A 13,803-nucleotide genomic window follows, 5' to 3' on the forward strand; every position below is an offset into this window, starting at 1 on the left:
TTGCATTCACCTCTATTACTTTCCCCATTCTCTCTCTATTCCACAAACGCACATGCACTCATTGGTCATACCTCTATTCCTCCTCCTATCTCCTTCCTTTCTCTCTTGATGCTGCACTAATGGCCCAATCCTATCCTCATTTGTTCCCCCTCCCTTGGACCTAACAGATTTACATCAGCAAAATTGCTGGCATAGATCTTAGGCCCCTTGGAGTTCAGGGATCAGCGGAGGTGGTAAAAATGGCCTTTACTTGCCTGTCCCCACTGGCCTGGTTCCCAGCCAGCCTACAGGATGCAGGGAATGCAGTGGTGCTGCATTGTACAGGCCAGCCAAGGATAGGATTGGGTTGCCCATCAACTAAACTCAGAATGACTGGCTACCACTATGAACCTTTTCCCCACTGTGGTGGAGGAGACTCACTGTAAGGCACAGATCTGCAGCACTGTACTATGTGCTGTTTCACAAAAGACTACTTGATCAGCAAACTCAGTATAGCATGTTCATGAATAAAGGAGGGGCCTGAAACCCCATTAGAAAAGCCCACTAGAACTTCACCCAATGTGTGACTTGTAAGGGGAATCTTGGCAATTGTACTTCATAGATTTGCCAGACAGGATATCTTGTTTTGCTCATCCTTTCAGTCCATTCATACCCTGCAGTCTGGTGTGATGCTTAACTGTATTTCAAGTCAGTGTGAATACTAGGCTTAAGAGGGCTTATGAAAAGAGAACAAAGAAGCTTTTCTAGCTGCTTAATTTTAATAGGAAGGTAGTCACATGTTTCACTGTTTAAAGCAGGAAAGGGCTGGGATCTCCTTAAAGATTGCTAGATGATTTCAGATGGATCAGCAGTAGTTGCTCTGTCACCCAGTTGTTGGACAATAGCTGCAGAAAACAGATGCATTTTCCCCCTCTCCAAATTAGACTGCTGAGAGGATGAAAGCTTAGGAGAAAACTTGAATTGGATCTTTATTGTGAAAGGTGGAGCCTTTTATCCACAGGGATTCTGTTCCCAGACCCCACGTGGATACCAGAAACCATGGATAATGAAATCCATGGTTTTTGGAGCCCACTTTTGCTCCAAACACAGCCGGAGCCTTGCTGACACTGCATCCTGTAGCCTTGTTCCAGTCACGTCCAGAGCCATTCTGAGCCTTGGAGAAGTAGCATGCAGCCTCTCCGTAGCTCAGAATATCACCTGGAGTGTTGTTTTTTATAACTTGTGGTTTTCAATGAAAACCAGAAGTCATCAAAAACTGCTCCAGGTGGGTTTTTGAGCCTCTCAGACATGACCAGAACAAGGTTTGCAGTGGGGCAATCTTCGGGTTCTGCATCCGCAGTGGAACAAATCCATAGGTGCCAAATCTGCAGATAAGTGGCGCCACCTGTAGTTGAGTTCTGGAACTGAAAACAAATACTTTGTGTCTTGATCTAAGTGTAAGATTGTCTCCCTGACTACCTGCCCCAGTTTTGCACCTGACCCTAGTGGTGGAACTCATAGTTCTAGTAAAAAGTAAACTAGTTCCTGCAAGCCTGAAGCTTGTAGGAACTCCTAATTTAAAATATTCCATAGTGGGGATAGCGGCATCAAGTGCCGGTCAGGTTGGGCGCTGGCTCATGCCCATGAATGAGCTCTTCCAGCCAGACCAGCTCTTGAATCCTAAAGTGGCATTGGTAGCACCCAGTAATGCTATAAGGGAGTAGATGGGAGCACAGTGGGGAGACCAGTGCAGGATATTGCTTCAGGGATCCCAGCAACCTAGCACCAGCACTGCTGCAGAATGAATAGCCAATATCCCAGTGTGAAAAGGGGTGTGAAACTTTGGAAACTCCTTGGCAATGTGTTTGTATGGCATATTCTTTCATGTTGGAAAAACACACATTGAAGCTTTGGACTTAACAAAATTCACCTTGAAAAACAATGGATTAGCAGACATGCTTGATGTGTGCAATGAATAGGGGTGTATAGAATCCTTTATTGGTATATAAAACAAACGAATCTTCAACTATATACAATTACTATATAATCTTCAGCAGCATTGTCGTGAGAATGGATGATGGCCGGATCCCAAAGGATCTCCTCTATAGAGAACTCGTGCAAGGAAAGCGCCCTACAGGTAGACCACAGCTGCGATACAAGGACATCTGCAAGAGGGATCTGAAGGCCTTAGGGATGGACCTCAACAAGTGGGAAACCCTGGCCTCTGAGCGGCCCGCTTGGAGGCAGGCTGTGCAGCATGGCCTTTCCCAGTTTGAAGAGACACTTTGCCAACAGTCTGAGGCTAAGAGGCAAAGAAGGAAGGCCCATAGCCAGGGAGACAGACCAGGGACAGACTGCACTTGCTCCCGGTGTGGAAGGGATTGTCACTCCCGGATTGGCCTTTTCAGCCACACTAGACGCTGTGCCAGAACCACCTTTCAGAGCGCGATACCATAGTCTTTCGAGACTGAAGGTTGCCAATACAATAATCTTCAACTATATACAATAGCCAGGTAGCAAATCGACTGCTGTGTGCAGTGTTAATTGACCATAATTGAATGAACCGCCTTTTCTGTATGACATAATCTTGATCTAAAAACAGGCTTAGGAAGGTAATGGAGCCATCAGCCACTTGGCCTTGAGTAAAGAGGTAATGCGCATTCAACAAACTGCATGACCAGGGCTCATTTCTCTTTGTGTGACATGCCCCTTGGTGCTTTCCTCACAACAACTGAGGATTATGTCTGGCTTCTGGACTGTCAGTACACTTTGCATTGCAAAGCTTATGTCTCTAGTCTCAGTGCTAGTGCTGTATATTATGAGGCAGCATGAAAATATTCAGTGCTTGTGACTAACTCTTCTGACTCATTTGGTAGTTTCCTGTTGCCTGGTACTGTTGTAATAGGAAGCACTGCCCAAAGAATACTTAGCTCTGTAGGTTGCCTTCGTTACATTATGTTTACACTTTCTGTTCTGCAGTTCATAATCTGTAATGATAGAGTTGCTGGCTTGTGGGTGAGCAATTTAGTTGCTTTTATCCATACAAAGAATGCCATAGAATGCTACCATGATCAGTATTGTTCTGTATTCTGATACTAATTGTTCTTCATTTTCAGGCTGGTTGAGAATTTTTAAGCACTTCATATCTGGTACTTTACCGTTGTGTGGTCCAAATTGCAAAGCCAGGATGGATAGATAAATGGATAGATAAAGCAAGGATAGATAAAACATTATCACCAGTTAATGTTGTGAATTGTGACCTCGCTTATCTGATACACTTTTAAGCTTTACATATGTACTTTGTATATACTACAGTAAGTCTGTTGATCTTGAAACTTAAGTACATTGACCACAGCAGTAAACCCTCCTTGGGTAACCCTTGAAAGAGAGTTTATATTGGATGCTTATCTCTAACAGGGATAGTTGATAAAATGAAGGCCATGGACCCAACAGAACTTTCAGGTTCACAGTTAATCTTGAAATTGCACCTCATTCAGCAGAATTGAACTTTTTCCCAACACACTTCTGTGTTTCACTGTCTCTTCTTCTGAAAACTGCTGTTTTTAGTTTAGTTTTTGGTTGAGACCACTATGAAATCTTTTCTGAAGAGTACTGAACTTAGTGCAACATTAACAGTCCAATCCTGTCCTCCACCACTCCACAGCATGCAGCCACGCCAAGAGTGAGCACGCTGCATACTGTGAGAGGCAGACTAACAGATGGCCATTCAGAGGTAAGTAAAAAATTTTATGTATCTCCCAGTAGGCCACTTGATTGCCTATGGATCTCCTCAGATCCATGGCAACTGTTTTACTGGCCTAAGGGCCCAATCCTATGGGCCACACTGCTGGCCTCTTGCAAAAAGATACTTTTTGCACCAGAGATACTGGCACGCCACTGGTGCTGGGCCCAGTGCAGTTGGTGCAGTGCTGGAGGATGAATGGCAAGGGCTCCCAACAGTAAGTTCTACCACTGACAGGAGACAGACCTTTTCAGGGCAGGAGGAAGGGTGGAGAGAGGGGAGGAGAGAGCCCGGGAGGGGGCAGAGATGGCAGCAGAGCCATATCTCTGGGAAACCCGACAGGGGTCTCCTTGATCCTGCGCCCGCTCAATAGCGGGCACAGATCCAAGGAGACCCATTGGGCAGCCTGGCCACTACACAGGGTAAGGGAATGTTTGTTCCCTTATCCCTAGGAAACCTGGCCATTGGATGCAGTGGTTGCCATTACAGCACCACTACAGCCCTAGGAAAGCATAGGATTGGGCTGTAAGCAAGCAAAGGAGTGGAAGGGGGAGAGTCAGGCTGGAACATCAGGGATAGGATTCCAGTATCTTCTTTTGCCACTGACTCACCTCCTCCATCCTCTGAAATGCCTTTGCCCTCCATCCTCCACACCCCAAACCTCTTCTGATCTGCCTTCAGCCCACTCCTGCCACCTCTTTACTGCCTCTGGCACAGGCCAAGTCCTTCAGTGTCAGGTATAGAGCGGCTGGATATTTATGTTGGCAACTCCAACACACTCGACAAGGGTGTTTCATTTGTTGTATCACTTTGACTTTTGTGATGGTGAAACATGAGTTTTTTCATTGTAAAGGTCCCCTAGGATTGGGCTATTGGTCTATCACTTAGTAGGGCTGGTCCTGATGGGAAACATTATGGAGATACCGGTCTCCAGTTCCGATTTGTGCAACCATGACCACCTAATTTTCATATACCAGATTCCACAAGAAGATTTTGTGAATCTGAGTCATGCTTTTTACTGCCTCTATCACTTGACATTTGCAGCATCTGGGTGGGCTATAAGGTAGAAGCTGCACCTACTATGCAGAGTTGGGACTTCAAGATTGAAGATGTTTGGGTTATTAGACAATTCTAAGTGTAATTTAGCAGCACCTTCCATTTGTCTTATGGCCATGTCTGTGGATTAATTTAGTTATATATATTTTGCTGACCTACAGGCTGGGCTTGATATTTTGTTTACAAGGAGTGAGAAAATGCCCATAGAGCAGTGGCTCTCAAACTGGAGCATTGTGACACTTCAGCCAGAGAGCCCTGGCCTCTGCCCCCTTAAGGGGCAGGGAGGGGGGAAGACAGTGACATGATCTGCTGGATCATGCTCTAAGGGGGGGCAGGGGCTTGTTGCCACTAACCAGAGCCTCCCAGGAGTGTGGGGAGTCCCCGTGCCAGCCTCCGCAGGGCTCTTCATGCTGCAGAGTCAGTAAAAATCATGATCGCAACCACTTCCAGTTTCGTGGACACAAAACCAGAAGTGGTCACGATCGAGATTTTGAGGGTCTCCACAATGTGGGGAGCCCTGTAGAGGCTGGTGGAAGGGCTCCCCGCACCCCTGGGAAGCTGCTGCAGACTCTGGTAAGTGGCAGCAAACCCCTGTGCCCCACCAAAGGGGCTGCCTTTCCCCTGTCCCCACACACACTTACTGCAACTCAAACTCTCCCTGAGAGTTTGAGAACAACTGCCATAGAGTGTAGTATTGTACATTAACCACTGGGAGTCCTCCTGCATTCCTCTTTCTATAGCAGAGCCACTTGGCAGAGTTCTGTGGGCTAAGAATAGATGCATTCGTGGGAAAGCATCAGAGGGCTACACATTCTGGAAGTCTCTGTGCTTGTTTTGTTTTGCATACATATTATGCTGATGGAACACTTCAACATTCATATGAAGTAACTCCAGCTAATATGTCCCTCTTCTGTCTTGAACACAAAGTGAAAGGAATCTGAAGAACTGCAGTGCTGTTTGATTTCAGAGCAAAGCAACATACTGAAATTATGAAAATGGCCTTGGTTTCTAAATACTTCAAAACTTCGTTCAGAGGAAGGAAGCTTACATTCTATTCCTAAACTTATTTACTTAGATTTCAGCTGTATTTGGCATTGTGCTCACAATGATAGTACCACCCTTAGATTCATATGGGCAGTAATTTATACAAAATTATAGAAAAGCTCACATCATTGAAAAGTGTGGTAAGTACCATGATTTTTCCAAAGGAACAGTTTCAGAAAGATACCTCCTCTTTCTTCATTGGGGCCAGCCACGTCGGGTACTAGGCAAGGCCCCAGACTGTCAAGAGGCCCACAGCTGTCTAGGACCCAAATTGGTTGAGAACCTGGGTGTTTATAGCAAGCTAGAGCAGTGGTTCCCAAACTTTTAGCACCGGGACCCACTTTTTAGAATGAGAATATGTCAGGACCCACCAGAAATGATGTCATTCCTGAAAGTGGCTTCATCAAGCAGGAACATTTTTAACAGTCCTTGGCTGCAGTCCTACCCACACTTACCCAGGAGTAAGTCCCACTTACTATCATTGGTAAAAGCGTATACGTAGTAGCCTCTTAAAAGTACAGATATCCCCAAATGCATGACATACCATGGTAACAGCAAGTCTAATAGATTTTTTTAAAAAATTGAATGGGGACCCACCTGGAATTGGCTCACGACCCACCTAGTGAGTCCCAACCAACAGTTTGAGAAACACTAGGCTAGAGCTTTTCATGATGGCATTCTGCTGTAATAATCTAAATCAGCGATTTTCAGTCTTTTTCATCTCATGGCACACTGACAAGGCACTACAATTGACAAGGCTTTGTTGGTTTTTTGAAAATTTTGTTTTTTGTCATTTTTTCGACAATTGACATCACATTGACAGCAGGGGTTCACATCCCCCAGCGGCCCCACTAACAAATGATCCTCCCCCAAAATCACATGGCACACCTCCAGACCATCCATGGCACACCAGTGTGCCACAGCACAGGGGTTGAAAATGGCTGATTTAAATAATGTAGTATACCTGTTCATTACTTCATGATTATAACACAGTGATGGGGTGGATACTGTTAAAGATGAGGGTGTTTAGGGCAGCCATCCCTAAAATGTTCTGTACTGCTGTCTCTATGCCACCCAGCCACTGGGTCTTCCCTGCTGCCTGGGGCCCAGAGCAGAACTCTGTCCCCTCCCACAACCTGTGCTGATCCTGGTTATGTTTAACACAGAGAAAAAAGCATTTGGTACCTTAAAGCATAAGAGAGTTGCTTTACCAGATTCATGAAGTGTGCATCCTGTATTGGACATTCATATGCATATACTGTACTAAGGCACAGAAGAAAAATGGTGAACTGTGGGGCAAAAGGTGGAGTCAGTTACATTTCCATTTAAAGCTCTAATGCCTACAACATAAACCCAGTGACAGGCAATAAGAAGATCTTCCTAGCATGGCTCAGCTAATTTAAAACCCTGAATTAGCTTTGTTGCTTTCTGTGGCATTTGTCACATAATCAAAGCTAATTAGCTATATGACATCACTTGTTCCCAGAAAAAGAAAAAATAGAATGAAAAAAAAAATGGCACCAAAGAAGTAGCCCATTATTGTATCAAAGATTCTTCAAGGTGATGCAAAAGTTATGGTCATTTTTGGTCATGGGGTGTCAGGGAACAAAGCCCATGCCAAAATTGCCCACAGGTTTCAGCTCCGAGCTAGTTGTAAACTGTATTATGTTTGCTATTGAGTAATTTATATGATTATTTGTCTTATGTTCACATCTTAGAAGTGGTGAATGCCTGGGCTGTGGTTAACTAGCATATCAGTACAGGGAGTTGTTAGACAGGGTAATTCTGATGCCTCTCTTCTTTAGGGCACAGGGATTGTTTAAATACAGAGAGGTAAGTTATGAGGAGGGCTATGGAGATGTAGGAATCTGATCTGTTGTGGTGCCCTTTAGAAGCTAAAAGCCCCAGCTGCTCCTGAGAACAAGGAGCAATTCCTGCATTTCTGCTGTGTACTTTCTTGGCTTATAATAACAGCAAGGTTTGCAGCAAATCAGAAACAGACAAATATCCTGAACTTTCCTAGCACTTGGATGATGCGTACCTTTCTGGTGTTACTTGTCTGATGTTTGTACTGCAAAACCCAAATGGCAATCAGCATTCCATCCAAATTGAATGGAATATGTGGAATACCTTGATATTGAGGTATATTTGCTTTGCTGCATCAACATTCAGGAAAGTGGAATAACTGTACAATAATCAAAGTTGCAAAAAGCCCTTCATAACTAAGAACCCAATGCTTCCCCCCCCTTGCACCAGTGCTGTGCTCACAGCACTGGTGCTGGGTGTCACAAAAGTGCTATAAGACACTTCATCCCTGGGGTGGGGTGGGGGGGTAGAAGCTGTGCTGGCAGAGATGCCAGCACCAGTTGGTGCTGGGCCTTAGCATTGGAAGGACACTGAAGAAAAACTCCCAGTGACAAATATCTCAACTGATCAGTGGGGAGGCTTTTTGAAGCAGATGGAGGGTGGGGGTGGGTGAGAGGGGGCACAATTGGGTGAACAGAGGGTGGATCAGATTAGGCAGGCAGATCAGAGTGGGGTGCAGATGGTGGCAGAGGCTGCTGCAAAATCGTGTAACCCCCCCCCCCCCCGAGCCACGGAGCCTTGCATGGTCCTCTTCATTTCTCAGGAGCTGGCACAGATTCAAAGAGACCCATTGGGACCAGCAGAGTTCTACATGGAGTTAGGGAACCAATATTCCCTTACCCCAAGGAAACTCCAGCAGCTGCTCTGGCCCTGTTGGATACAGCAGAGACCATTTCAGTGCCACTGTATCATGTGGTGCTGGCAGCCCATAGGATTGGGCTGCCTGAGTGTCTGAGAGAGGAATGTTTCAAAAGGGGTAAAGCAAAATAAGAGCATTATATCAGATTCATGTCTTAGAGTGAACATGCTATATACAGTTTTCTCTTACATTCTGCTCCTTTATTTACTGAGTGTTACAATATTTTGTTCAAAAGCAAATTTATGTTCACATTAGCAGTTTATCTTTATTATGTAAATAATATGTATCATATTAAACTTTGATCAGAAGAATTTACTACTGAACTTTGAGCCTGGTTTTTTTTTTTTTTTTAAATTTGTTTGTATTTGATTTTTATCTTCATAAGCTCTGCCAGGGAATTGAGGTCTGCTTTCTGCTATTATCTTGAGAGTTTTAAAGGTGACATGCTAAACAGTGCAGGCCATAAGTATCTATTTGCTAATAAACATTTCTCTACAATTTTCATCATATTTTTGCATCTCCTTTGTGTGTTTCCTATGAACTTTTTTCCTTGCAGTAAGATGATTGATAAACTTGAATAATAATTAAAAACTACCCTCACTTTTATCATCTGAGCCATCCTTACAGAAAATGTTAAATAAAAACAAAAAGAGCCATTCTGTAATTGTAGAATTGCATTTCAGCATGTGGAATTAACATTCTTTTAAAATAAATTAAGGAACCTTTTTTTTTCCTTCAGGAGAGAAGACGCGAATTTGAGATCAACCTAGCAAAAGCAGGTCTAGAACTAGAAACTGAGGACAAAAAGGTAAAAGAATTGCAAGTTGTTACTTTCTAACATTTATAATTTATAAAACAAGATTGAAGAACTTGCTTTTAAATAGTTTGATATAATAGAAAGTATATTTGACAGCAGTCTGATTTTAACTTCCCTATTAGTTTTAAGGCAAAAGGCAACAGCGTGTTAAATTCCTATCAGAAAATAATACTGATGCAGTTCTTTCTAGAATATTTGCATTTTATAGGCCCAATCCACATTTCAGCTGTCCTTTGTCACACTGTGAAGTGTGACGTTGACGTCCCTTACTCACAGTCCTGACAAGCTCCTATGTATACCTGCATCCGGAGGAGTGTTCAGCCCAATTGCTGTGCACCAGCCAGCAGTGTTGCTATGATTTGTAAATACAAAAGCTTCACAGCTCTCCTGTTTACTCAGAACCAAGTCCCACTAGTTTCAGTGGGATTTACTCTCAGGCAAGTGCATTTAGGATTGCAGCCTTGGTGAGCAACATCACTCCTGAAGAGTTTCACTTTCTGCCTAAGAGATGTTGTAGTCGCTCCCACCAGTTCACAGCTATACCATATCTTGATCCCAGGTGTTTCTAGCTCAACTTTCTTAGCTGGTGCATGTGCAAGGTGGTGGTGGAACACGGAGAGGAGAAACTTCAGTGCAGCAGATCTATCAATTGTGGATCTCCTCTATAAGCTGCAGTCCTGTTCTACTATCATTGATGAATTTTGCTAAATTCTCATGCTAAAGGAAGAACTGGAAGAGGTGTCAGTTAGTACGTGCAGATAAAAACATGAAAGCTAAAGATAAAGAGTCCAGAATCCTGAGTTTCAAAACTTCATCATTTATAAAACTCTGCATTTCATTTTTTTTTTCTGTTTCACATACTTAAATGCTGGCTAAAATAAACTGTTACAAAGACCATTGTTCTTGATAATTATCATAGCAAGTAGAAGGAGCTGTTTTGCTGTAAGGGGAAGTGACTGCAATTTGTTCACCAGTGATAAGGAAAGGGTCCCAAAATGACTGAGCATAAATTTAGATGAAATCAAAAGGGAACAGTTTTGGGTCCATGTTTTCACTATTCTTTATGAAGGAATTCAGATGCCACTCATACACAGGCCCTACCCTAAGGAAGTTAATCATGCCTAGCTCCATTGGAATGAATGGGACAGCTAATCACAACTAATTTAAGGGTTCAATCCTATCCAACTTTCTAGCCCTGATGCATCTGCGCCAGTGGGGCATGTGCTGCATTCTGCGATGGGGAGGGCAGTACTGGGGAGGCTTCCTGAAGGAAATATTTGTTCCCTTATCTTGAGGCTGCTTTATGACTGCATCGATGCCAGAAAGTCAGATGGGATTGGGCCCTGAGTCTCAGTAGGATTTAATTGTTAATAACTTCCTCTGGATAAGGATTTCAGTGTAGTACAGTAAATGTTGCACATTACAAGAGAAGTGGCAATGCACCGTCAAATTTTCCAGTTAACTTTGTACACTGATTTTAAAAAAGAGGTACCTGCAAATTAATACAGGGGTGCCCCTGTATTTGCGGGGGTTCCGTCACGGAACCCTTCATGGTTATGTGAAACTGTGGATATGGGTGAATGCATCCCCCTCCAGGGCTTCCCTGGGCCTCCTAATACCTTAAGGCATTCAAAATGTCACGTCCAGTTTCACAGAGAAACTGGAAAGGGCAACTATTGGGCTCAGTCTGAGCGCGGAAGAGGCCACAGATTTCCATGGTCTTGGCTGGGGCTTAATCAGGAGGCCAGGGGAGCAGAGCTCCACTTGCTTCCAGAGGGGGTGGGCATGGGGGTACACATAGGGGGCCCATGGATCTGATCTACAGCTAAATGAATCTGCAGATATGGGATCTGTGGATACGGGGGTCTCCCTGTATGTCCAAAGAAAAATTTGGGAAGCAAACTTGTGTCTTCTTGTGTTTAGCAGGCACCCCATGTGCACTGAGTGTATTCCCATTCTGCCTCATTATGGTTTTTGTCCATAAATGTCTACACTATGCGCACATGTGCGGGAAACCTGTAGGTGCCTCAACTGTCCAGTGCATCTGCTCATGTGATATATGTAGTGAAAAAACAAGTGTGCCATTTTGTCAAAAACCCACTGGAAACACATGAAAATATTGCTTAATTTAACATCAAACCTTATTGGTTCTTTTTTCATTTGTAGGAATCTGACAATGGCAAAACTTACTTTGTGAAGATCCACGCACCATGGGAGGTCCTGGCTACATATGCCGAAGTGCTGAGCATCAAAATGCCCATCAAGGAAAATGATATTCCTTGTCCTGTTGAGAACCCCCTGGAATTCTTGTTTAAGCCATTTAGACTGCCAGAAATTGTGATGCATCCAGAACCAGATTACTTCACAGCCCCGTTTAGTAAAGAAAGGCAGGAACTCTACCTCATTGAAGACAAGAATACGTTTTTCACCCCATCTGTCAGAAACAGAATTGTGAGTACATTTGATCGTCAGTTCTTACACAAATAACTTATGTCCTTTAACAATGGCTGAAAGTATGTGAAAAGCAGGATGCTCTTACTGCATTTCTGCAGCTACTCAAGGTTGAGCAAATCATCACTGGTTTGTGTGGAGAAGAAAATAAATAGTGTCAGGCAGTTGAACTCACCCCACAGTATTCCTTAGATTCCTCAGAGACTATCTTTACACAAATCATCACTGCTACTAGTCAGTTTGTGCTGCTTGAATGACACATGGTTTTTTTGTGCATTCTTCTGAACCACAAGTAAAATTTGGGTAAATTGTTCTTGTTTTGGATAGGGCTGCAAGTTTTATTCAAGTGGCTACTGGCTACGTTGGGGCCAGAAGCAGGGTGTCTGTTTTGTATGTGGAATATCCCAAGCTCAATCCCTGGTACCTCTAGTTAGGGAAAGACCTGTCTGAAATCCTAGATTGGGGCTGCCTATTGGTTTAGACTGGAGGTTCCCAACCTTCAGGAGCCCACAGACCACTAAGCCAAAAATCTGAATCACTGTGGCCCACATGCAACACCCAATCTTGCAGTCTGTTGGAGCGCTCACTCGACAAGATGCTGGAAGTGCCGGCTGTGACTTGTCCATTCTCCATCCTCTCTAGTGGTCCATGGGGAAGCGTCTCCCTCGTGAGCACTCCCCCATGGACTACCAGAAAATTGACTGCCCACTGTTGTTTCAGTGCTGGTTTCAGCTGCAGGCTGTCCATTCTCCACTCTCTAGTGGTTTGTGGAGAGTGCTAGCTTGAGAACACACTTGAAACGATTAAAGGCATTTGGTTTTTTCTTTTTCTGTGACCTTGCAGACTACTTCTCAGGGTCTCACGGGCCATGGGTTGGGAAGCAATGGTTTAGACAATACTGTATTAAACCAGATGAACACATCATCTGACTCAGTATAAGGAAGTTGCATACAGTCAAGTAATTGGTAGGATTAAGCAACTAGAACATGGACTGAGGTGCATGTTACATCAGCTCTATCAAGGTGATGGCCTAAACACACAGTTTTTCTGCTCTGAAAAGCATGTTAGTTTATTACCTTTGAACAACTTTTACCTTTGCATTTACATCTAATAATACTAAGTGCTTTTTCAAAATAAAACAAAAATGAAAAACAGTGAACTGACCTCATAAAGCCGCATTTGAAAACACAATGAAAGTTTTTCAGCATTCCAGTGGACTCATTAATTGGTTTAAATTTAATACACTTTAAAAAGTCGCCTTTCATAGACTGACAAGTCTATTTTTAGAGTGGAGACAAGAAAAAAATGTATTTATATTCATTTGCTGCAGTCAGATACTCTTCAGTTAGTGTTTTATAGTAACAGCATAAGTATAAATTTGAACTGTAACTTCTCCTCCTCTCCTTTTAGGTATATTACATTTTAACAAGATGTCCGTATGGGTCAGAAGAAGGAAAAAAGAAGTTTGGGATCAAAAGACTGTTAAATAATGGCACCTATGCTGCTGCGTACCCTCTTCATGATGTAGGTATTTCAATCATTCATTCTTTTGTGCCTTTCCTAGTTCATTTTACAAAAGAAAACCCAGGTCCTCTGCTTCTTACTTGACCTTTCGATCTGCTCTGCCTTCTAGTAGACTTATCAAGAACATCTGTCATTCTCTGTAATTAAGAACATAAGAACAGCCCCACTGGATCAGGCCATAGGCCCATCTAGTTCAGCTTCCTGTATCTCACAGTGACCCACCAAATGCCCCAAGGAGCACACCAGATAACAAGAGACCTGCATCCCAGTGCCCTCCCTTGCATCTGGCATTCTGACATAACCCATTTCTAAAATCAGGAGGTTGCGCATACACATCATGGCTTGTACCCCGTAATGGATTTTTCCTCCAGAAACTTTTCCAATCCCCTTTTAAAGGCGTCCAGGCCAGTCGCCATCACCACATCCTGTTCCACAGACCAACCACATACTGAGTAAAGAAATATT

At 43.5% G+C, this 13,803-nt stretch overlaps 1 protein-coding gene across 5 annotated transcripts in view; it reads left to right on the forward strand.

Annotated features, from left to right (window-relative positions):
- Positions 1-13,803, forward strand: part of ANO5 (anoctamin 5) — an 89,434-nt gene that overhangs the window by 38,676 nt on the left and 36,955 nt on the right. For all 5 annotated transcript variants that reach the window (XR_010794890.1, XM_066637132.1, XM_066637101.1 and 2 more), the window contains 3 exons: positions 9,286-9,354; positions 11,530-11,814; positions 13,225-13,338. Coding sequence is in view for 4 of the 5 variants with exons in the window: in XM_066637132.1 (XP_066493229.1) it covers positions 9,286-9,354; positions 11,530-11,814; positions 13,225-13,338 (468 nt within the window). In the remaining variant the exon portion in view is untranslated. The remainder of the gene's footprint in view (positions 1-9,285; positions 9,355-11,529; positions 11,815-13,224; positions 13,339-13,803) is intronic.

The sequence above is a fragment of the Tiliqua scincoides genome, chromosome 1 (assembly GCF_035046505.1).
Source record: "Tiliqua scincoides isolate rTilSci1 chromosome 1, rTilSci1.hap2, whole genome shotgun sequence".
NCBI classification, from domain to species: domain Eukaryota; kingdom Metazoa; phylum Chordata; class Lepidosauria; order Squamata; family Scincidae; genus Tiliqua; species Tiliqua scincoides.